General features: G+C 37.1%; 2 protein-coding genes and 1 pseudogene across 4 annotated transcripts; all 3 read right to left on the bottom strand.

Moving 5' to 3' along the window:
* Positions 1 to 77: 77 nt before the first annotated feature.
* LOC107029311 (DNA polymerase zeta processivity subunit) lies at positions 78 to 4,728 on the bottom strand. Of its 3 annotated transcripts, none has more exons than XM_015230701.2 (6): positions 4,654 to 4,728; positions 1,735 to 1,844; positions 1,554 to 1,634; positions 1,357 to 1,469; positions 864 to 1,053; positions 78 to 753 (listed from the first exon to the last, which is right to left on the bottom strand). In XM_015230701.2, exons 2-6 carry the CDS (start codon positions 1,757 to 1,759, stop codon positions 554 to 556), a joined length of 609 nt encoding a protein of 202 aa, XP_015086187.1. In that variant the 5' UTR covers positions 1,760 to 1,844; positions 4,654 to 4,728; the 3' UTR covers positions 78 to 553. The 3 variants fall into 3 exon arrangements, with proteins under 3 accessions (XP_015086187.1, XP_027767694.1, XP_027767693.1); XM_027911893.1 differs by having other exon boundaries at positions 1,735 to 1,800; positions 4,654 to 4,707; XM_027911892.1 differs by lacking the exon at positions 4,654 to 4,728 and adding an exon at positions 3,014 to 3,124.
* Positions 2,284 to 4,703, bottom strand: LOC107029310 (protein WHAT'S THIS FACTOR 1 homolog, chloroplastic). The gene is made up of 2 exons (XM_015230698.2): positions 4,654 to 4,703; positions 2,284 to 3,963 (listed from the first exon to the last, which is right to left on the bottom strand). Exons 1-2 carry the CDS (start codon positions 4,681 to 4,683, stop codon positions 2,764 to 2,766), a joined length of 1,230 nt encoding a protein of 409 aa, XP_015086184.2. The 5' UTR covers positions 4,684 to 4,703; the 3' UTR covers positions 2,284 to 2,763.
* Positions 4,729 to 5,126: 398 nt separating the features above from the next.
* Positions 5,127 to 8,986, bottom strand: LOC107030498 (annotated as a pseudogene).
* Positions 8,987 to 9,389: the final 403 nt, after the last annotated feature.

The raw sequence follows: 9,389 nt of genomic DNA, 5'->3' as shown, positions 1-9,389 counted from the left end.
TGTAAAATCTTGTCCTATGAAGTTTGTAAGTTTCATTTTGTATATTTTGATAAAATAGAATTAATGATCAATTCAAATTCACATAATAAATGTTTAAAATCATTTCATACACTCAAATAAAATAGATTGAGTACGCATGCGGCATGACACTCGATAGTACTTTTTGAATAGAATGGCCAACCAGCTTAAATACTACTCTATGTAATTGCCAAAAGATAATGGGCAACTCAGATAAAACTGATCAACAATGTATATCAGGAGCTTTACAAGATAATCTGGTGACCTAAGTATGTTTTATTTGAGTCCCTGTGCATAATTGATGCCCCCAGATATGCCCAGATCTACCTTGATATACTATATCCACTGCAGGATATGAAAACTTGGCTGTATCCAGATTAGTCAGGCAAGTGAGTTTCGAATAGTTGATGGTTGAAAAGAGAACGGTATGAGAAGTGGGAAGATGTCAGGAACCACACCAGGATAAGATATTGGCACGCCTTTACTAATTCTGTTGGAAGAGATCCATGACAAATGCCTCTGAGATGACCTCCTTCTAAGCCTTTGGTTCAGAGAGACTTGGATGTTCAAGATATAGCTGGACACCTAGAGGTTCACTACTCATGGACTTAATAGGAGTTATAAGAGGTGCTTGCTGCCACTGCTGAGTATCTGTTGGGACCCAAATTTCGGCATCTTTGCTGGTACCACTCTGCGGGAGAGAGCGGAAGTAAGCTGTTATCTCCCACCTGCAATCTATCAAAGCTAACATGTTGAGGAAACCACTTCGAATTCTCACAAAGGCTAATTGCAAAAGCTAAGAAGATTTATAGTGCCGTTTAATATAAAGTTCCTAATTAGCTTACCTGGTGGAAGAACCTTCATTAACGATTGGGACAATGGAAGCTTGATCAAAAATGATTTAAGAGAGAACGCCAGATCAGCTTCCTCCAACTTTGAACCATAGGATTGGTTTACATTTATCTTGAAAACAAATCTCTCGATAGGTACATTGTTGCTACCAGAAAAAATCACCGCCACTCTCTCAACTAATCCCTGTAGGAAAAGAAACATGATTACTTTTGAAGAACAACGATAGCACAAGAATGACAGCCTATAGTGCCAATCTCTCATTTCCCTTGCAAAAGCAATAACAATTTGTCTGATAAACAAGATCAATAAATTGTTATAAGTTCAAGGACACGTCAAAAAGTTCCTCTGTTTTTTCCCCTGAGGAGAAAGGGGGGACAATGTGGCGAGAGGAAGGGGGAAGTTAGAAATATCAATTCACACATTAGCTCTAGTACCCAAGATGACCAATTAACTATTATGGGACTGTTGAAAAGAAATGCAATACACCTTTTGTATGAAAGGAAGAAGTCCATTGACAGAAGAATGGATATATTGTTGAAGCTCCGGGTGTCTAGCTCTTTGAACCACAACATTCATGTAACGCCGCCTTTCAAAAGCCCCTTCATAGAACAAGATCCAATTCAGAGGTTTTCTAGCTTAAGCAGTAAAATAGAGCTCTGAATTTCCGGTAGTTTTTCTTTTACCACTTGGGTAAACTCCTTTGAGGAACACAACTGACGTAATGGCAACTTCTAAGAATTCTACAAGAATCTGGGCAGTTTCACCTGCAATTTCACAATGAAGGTAACCTCTCTCCTTGCTAAACACACTGATGAAAAAAAGCTTTGAATTAGCATATCAGAACCTGTATAAGAATACACCAACCTTGTGGACTTCGATTGCGATCCATCACTCTCTCCTCAACTCCTATGGTTTCTGCAGCAATGTATTCTGCTCAACATGTGAAGCAGTCACACAATGAGTTCTCCCTCATCCTATACACAAAGAATACATTTTATATTGACCAATGAGGCTGCCTTTTTAAAGGTTCGACAATATCATAGTAAATGCGTTTCAACTCAAACTAGCTTACCTTAATTTACTAGTTATAGATTTTCAGAAGAATTATTTGGAAAGGTCTCAATGCGACCATTTCAGTACATAAGTTTTGACGTAAAGTACAATTTTATAAGAACTATTAAGAGTCTAAGATTATGAATTGCTACTCTCAATCAATAAGGTTCCTTAACTAACCCGAATTAACAAATTAGAAAATTTGCAAAAAGCTTCTTAAAAAATATTCATATTTTTATCTCAACAAGATGTAAAACAACCAAGTTAGACAAATAATGACCCATTGAAACTGTCGAAATTTGGATCAAAGAACCAGGAAGATATCCTTAATATGAACACTCGTGAAGATTCAAGGCCTTCAGAGAGAAGCTTTTATTATTTATTGCTACCAGCAGTACAGCTTCCAGGGAATACAGGAACTTCTCTATGACCTCTAAAAAGAAGTTAAACAGAATGCCAACTAAAATTATGATTAAGGAGGATAAATAGAGAATGTTGTGACATACACAGACAAGAACGCCAAAAAGCAACTTTCAGGAAAAATTCAAAACAAAAATTAGTTGATCTCCAGGATAGTTCTCAAGATATTCAAGTTCACACCATCTCTCTTTCTTTCAGCATGCCTCTAGGCTCTAAAATTCCAATAAATATGATTGATTCAGTACTTAATTGTTTTCAACATAGAATTGAATACAAAAGCTGCATCCAAGTTCCAAAGCTACATCATTGCCAATATCTTGACCATTCGTATTACTGATTAACACAATACAGATCAAGACCCATGAGAAACAGGGTAAAAAGAACAGAATACAGTGTCAACCATTCTTCTCATTATATAAACTATGTTGGAGCACTGATACATGAATCAATATCGCTTCTTCCTGTAAGTGCTATAAACTTATCCCTAAATAATAACAGAGGGCATTTACAGATCAAATTAGACCCATCATAAGCCTCTTTAAGTATCACGGTACTCCTGACACCTTTATTAGTGATGTAGAATATACCGTGTTGTTTGATTAAGCAAAGCAAAAGTCTAGCTGGTAACCGTAACTCGGAATGAAATGCATCTATTTGAGCAGATGTCAACCTCTTTTCCATAGTCAAACTGAGGAGCTCGTGAAGCACTGCGACTACTCTCTTTTGAGCTTTGGGATCAGCAAGTTCAAATCCTTTAGCATTCAAGTATGGAGAAGGGAACTCCATCTTCTGCCATTTCTGAATTTCCTTAAGGTAGTTCATATTCGGCCTAAATCCTGCAGGATAATGCATTCGAAACGCGAAGGGACCAAAGTAGTTTCCATCTTTCAATACTCTAACCTTCTCTTTTGAAGTCAGGATCCCTTCACACGCCAACCTTTCCTCCCGGGCAGTGACAGCTAGATAAGAATCCCAATTTTCTAACTGAAGGGATGTTCTTCCATTCACGTCTTTCACTGAGAAAAATTTTGGGTATTTTGGAATCAGCGATTGCCTGAAGTCATTAGGCAAGCCCAAGTCATTCTCAATCAGTTGAATGGTTTCCAGTGGCAACGTGCAATCAACCGACAACATTAACAACTTCCTTAGATTCTTGACCAAAATAGGTTCCATTTGCACTCTTGCTTTATCTTCTTCTAGTGCTATTTTATCAGCCTTTTCAGTCAGCATAACCATCGGTGGAGTTCCATTACCACCGGTGACACGGAATATCGTAGGATATTTTTCAATAATACCCATGAAATTCCACTTCTGCACAAATCCAACTTCTTTCTCAAGGTCTCTAAGAAGGACACATTGTTTTCTCTGTGATTGAATTATGGATTTTAAGCGTAAAATCAATGATGGTTTCTTCTGAAGCTCCATGACTCTGTCTAGATCATTTTCTCTATAGTACATTTTCTTCTTAGGTCTCCTCCCTCCACTGGTTTTGAACATAATTTGTACGCACATATGCCCTACTCTCAGATATGGCAATGGATGGCACAATCTTTGCCTTCCATTGACTGTAAACCATTTTCGAGACTCAATTAGCGAGAAGACCATCACACGTTTATGCATCTGGAAAAGAACAGAGACGTGCGCAATTCAGCTTAAACAATTGAAGCGTAATAAGATTTTGGAGAAAAGAACTGTCTTCCCTTTAAATAAGAACTACAAATAGAGGCGTACCCATAATTTGAAGTTTGTGGGTTCCGAACCATCTCAAATTATAAACAAAATGCCTACATGGTGGCGACCAACGGATTCTCCCTTGACCAAGAGGGCAACAAAGCTTAAAAAGATTACTTTTTTGCCACTACCCAACATCCCCAAGCCGTTTCTCTTATATATTCACTGGAATTCTCTATACAAATAGAGGATCCACGCAAAAGGGTAGCTAGGTCCCAAGAACCCCCTCCAATACCCTAAATCCGTCTAAAACAGGAATTTGATCTAAACAGTGTCATTGAGCTTAAGCTGTATATGACCCAAAAAGGGCAATTTTTTCTCGACCGTTAACACTTAAACACAGATTAGAGCTACACTATAACGATATCATGCTTTAAATTTACAAAAAAATAAAAACATGAACTAATACAACGGAGTTGTAGCTCTTCAATAAATTGGAGCAATTGAGCAAACACATCATTAGAAAACAAAAACAAATTCACTAGAATTCATAGTTTAGTAAATACACTCAAATTGCAAGTAAATTGCAAGGGTTTCGGTCAAATTAGAGAGAAATCGAAGAGAAAAAGAGAAACTTACAAGACGGTGAGACGAATGAAAATGGTTCATTTGTGTTTTTCAAGTTGAACTTTGCCTTATATAAAAAAAGAAAATCATAATCTAAATTTAAAGAAGGGGTAAAATTGGAACTTTTTTGCAAATAGTTTTTGCTATCTTTTTGTCTTTGCTTAAACCATAAATCAAAGATAAATGATAAAAACGTATTTGAAGTATCATTTATTTGTAAGTTTTATATCTAAAAACATATTTGAAGTATCATTTTTGTGTAAGTTTTATATCTCAATTATTGAGTGTTCGTATTTCATATTTAAACTATCACTGAATTGTATATCAAAACACACATCAAAGCTAATTAGATCAAGTGTTTAAATACAATCTTCAAAAGATATTCGACAACTTAATTTACTCAACGACTTCGTCCACATGAAAGCTGACTCAACATGTTTTTTAATAAATAGTTCGCAATAGTTCATATAGGAAGTACGAATACTTGATAATTCAAATAGAAAATTAATTTCTTTTTTTACTTTGAACCGTATTTTGAACCATGATCTCTAAAATCAAACGAGACACTTGAGACTTTCACAGTCTTATCTGTTCAACTTCTTAAATGTTCAGAGCTGAATCCTCAGGTGACTTGGTGCATCTCTTCATTTGATCAGCATCAGCTATTCTTTTCATGCCAGAAGCAACAGAGGAGCAATGGTTTTTACTAATGAGTTTCAAAATATGAAGTAAACACACGAAGAAATATCAAAGTAATTACACATCTACTATATATAAACAATATAACTTTTGGTCGAAGATGTTCAGATGAACCCCTTGACTCTACATGGCTCCTCCCCCGCCCAGAAGCAACCATCATCATCATCCTCGAACTCGAAGAATTCTCCATTAAGTCTCTCAAGGAATCTCACCTGGAGAATTCTCAGGGGTACTTCTTGACACACTGTGTGAATGAAAACAGAAAACCAGTAATATAAGAGAGTGAGTCCACGATGCTACGAACTAGCCAAGTAGCTCACCCTGATATCTCCAAGCAAACTCTAAACTCAGTCATGACAGCCGCTATCCCGGGGATACATTACTGTACAAAAAATGCAATAAGTGTAGTATGAGTACAAAAATATAACGTGTACTCAACAAGTATCTTCGATAGTAACGAGGGTTGGTCTTTCAAATGTTTGTGTTCCATCATGATCAGCTTATGTGATCTCAACAGACATAGAATAACAACATACAAGTATATCTAAGTGAACATTGTTATAAAAGAAATACACAGAACCAACATACGGAGAAGATATGCACAGATTCAACTGAACAACTAAATAAAATGTGCGAATAAGAGTTATGATGAGATATCAGTAAAGCTGATTCTTTACCACAATTGTATCAACAAAACCCAGGCAAAACAACCTTACGCGATGTTCACTCCTCCTCCCATAATCACAAAGCACAAAAACCTGATGCACCAGAAAAAAAAAATCTGGTGCAGCTGAAATAGGAAATTAGCACCCAAAAGGCCAAATCTCACTGAACCTCTCGAGTTGCAATCCAAACATATGTACAAGTTCAAAATCATCCAATGAACCTACTCAAATCTCGAATTCGAGCCTGTCTAATCACATCATTGACTTTGGTTAACTCTTAATCGTTGAAAATAACTAATTTTGGCTATAACATTCCAAAATTCACCCATGTCCCCCATACCCACAAGTCATAAAACACCAAATGAACATACTGAAAGTCTCAGATAAGGGTAAGAGATTCTAAAACTCAAAACAACCTAATAGATCATTACAAACATGGGAACATAAGTCATTTGCAACCTCAAGTCCAAAAGGCGTTAGTGAGCTACGGCTGTTTTCTTGATCCCAAACACTGAAGCATTCTGCTGCAAAATCTGCATCTGCATATCCTATAAAGAAAGAAAGCAAAATAGAGAGAAAAATCAAAATGTTACCTGAATGAATTGTTTTACCTAAATAAAGTTTCTCTTTAAGTCCAAACAGTTTTCCGGAATACTATACATGGTTAAACGGGCACTTAATGATATAACTTACCGTCTGGTTGATACTGAACATGAACTTGGAGACTATCACATCCTGCAATCTCTTCCACTTCATTTTTAATGTTGAAAGCTGAATCCTCAAGTGAGTTGTTGCAGCATATCAACTTAATCAACTTCAATGTCGGGATATCCACAAAGCTAGAAGGGATCTTACCACACAGAATTGTGCATTTGTTTATAATTAACTTCTCCAGTACGGGGAAGGATGAATCTGAGGAGCGCCATTCTGTCATGAGAACATTCTGTAAAAGCAAGTACTTGAGTGCTAGGAACTCATAATCACTGACATCCCAACATATGCCATATCCAGCCTGCCTAAATCTACCTTCTGGCTTGAAGTATATATTACGTAGTTTGAGACTTTCAAGGTTTCGCAGACTTGCAAGTTATCAAAAAGCTTCTTCTGTTAAGCAAAGTCTATCAAGGGACAAATTCTTTAGATTTGAAGGGAGGACAACACAGCTGGCCAGTCCTATGGATTTGTAGCCGGAGATCGGGCGTGAAAAACACAGTTTGAGTGATTGAAGTGGGAGTTCTTCAAGATTAGGCATATCATCTTCATAACCTTGTTCAATAAAGTGGAGCTTGAGTTGTTCAATATGTGGAAATCTCCACCAGAACTCTGGAGTCTTATCAGCCAAAAATATACGACACTTCCCAAAAGTCTTCAACTCTGGTAACAAAGTTGATGAAGATTCTTCGGAAAGTGCTCGATCATTGTCTTCCCATTTGAAGGAAAATCCTGTATATCCACATGTCTTAGCTTCTTCATTTTCCAAATAGATGGGGATGTCTCGAAACGCCTTGAAAAGTCACTATTTCCCACCACCTGCAAAGTTTGTAGATAGTGTAGGTGTGATACCCACTGGAAATCAAATTCTTGGGTACAAATTGCAAGATACCTCAAGTAAGTTACTGCTTGCACTGCTGTAGTCCAATAACGTCTTTCCAAACAGACATCTGACAAATGCAACACCCGAAAAAATCTAAGTTATCGAGTAAAGGAAAAGTCTTTCGCCAAACACGGGACTTTGGACGAGCAATAGACTTAAGAGACCTATCATGACATTTAGCAAGAGACTCTCCTTTCTTCAAGCCTGCCAACATTGGAATCCTATATGATGATTCTGTATACTGCAACAATTGGTGAACAAGATGATCATGGATAAATCTAGTATACTGGGGTTCCTTTGAAGGTTGGTACTGCATAAACTTTTTTTTTTAAGTCTCCTCAAGCAAAACTCATGCACTACATCATGAACAGTGCAGTACTCTATCTCACCATTATCTTCTCTCCTTCGAGAAACAATTACTAAGCTTCTGTTCACTAGATCATTCAAGCAAATTTTAGATGCTTCCTCAACGTTCTCTGCGTCCACGTTGTGTACAAAATTTTCCGCTATCCACAACTTAAGCAAATTAAATACTGGAAAATGATGGTCTTCTGGAAACAATCCCATGTAAAACAGGCAAGAGTTTAAATGGTCTTCCAAATGGTCATAACTTGATTCTATTATCTTCATGCTTTGCTCTTGTAAAATATGGGAACTCAAATCTTCTGCGAACCCAAGCCACAAAGAGGCTTCCCTTTGCTTTGCAATAATTCCAGCAATCAAAACAATCACAAGAGGTAATCCCTTGCAGTTTTCAGCAACTTGTAATCCTGTTTTGAGTAGCTCTGGGGGACAAATCTCTCCTTGAAATACTTTCTTCTGAAGCAAGTCCCAGCTTTCATCCACAGTGAGAAATCGAAGAAAATATGGATCACTGTGGTGCTTAAGCTGCCTAGACACTTCCTCATCTCGAGTTGTTAGCAGTGCTCTGCTTCCATTTTCATCATCTGGGAAAGATAACTGCAACTCTTCCCAAGCCTCAACATCCCATATATCATCTAACACAATGAGGTATCTCTTGTGCATTAGACTCTTGCGCAACTTGTCAGGCAAGTCTTCAGATGGGCTATCATCCATATTGCCTACAACTTGTTTAAATATCTCTAAGAACACCTTCCTCAAATTATCTTCTTTTGAAATAGAGCACCATGCTCGAACGTCAAAGTGTTTATCAATACAACGATGAGTGAAAACCATTCTAGCCAAAGTTGTTTTGCTAGTCCAGGCATTCCAACAACCGATACAATGTCTAGTTCCTTTGTTCCACCCGTCAATTGTTGAATTATGTGTTCAGCATCATCCTCAAAACCAACCACTTCCTCATCTATTGAGGTGGAAGTTCTTTCACCCTTCAGAACACTTTCCATGCCAGTTATCTTGATCTCTTTACTGCTGGTAGAAGTAGAAATAACTATGTCAGAACTGATATCTCGCCCTAGAATAAATAGATTGGCTAATTAGGTCCATTTATGTAACGGTAGGGATATATGTGAGCCACTTTTGTAACGAGGGTATATCATCTCTAAATTGCAAAGTTGAGGGGATATGAAGCCCTTTTCCCTTCTTTCTTTTTTTGGGTATAACCTATATAGACACACATTAAAGTTTATGCATTCTTCTTCTTTTCTTAACATTAATGTAGCAGAACTCTTTTATGCTACATCTTGGAAGAACAAAGAGTTCAGCTGACCATAATTTTGAAGTTCTCTCCGTTTACTTTTAATTGTCCACTATTCCAAAAATAGATTTTTATTTGTATTGGTCACTTCTAACATATTAAAAAAAGATGA

This window comes from Solanum pennellii, chromosome 9 (genome assembly GCF_001406875.1).
Source record: "Solanum pennellii chromosome 9, SPENNV200".
Classification (NCBI taxonomy): Eukaryota; Viridiplantae; Streptophyta; class Magnoliopsida; order Solanales; family Solanaceae; genus Solanum; species Solanum pennellii.
This window is presented reverse-complemented; position numbering and strand designations above follow the sequence as displayed.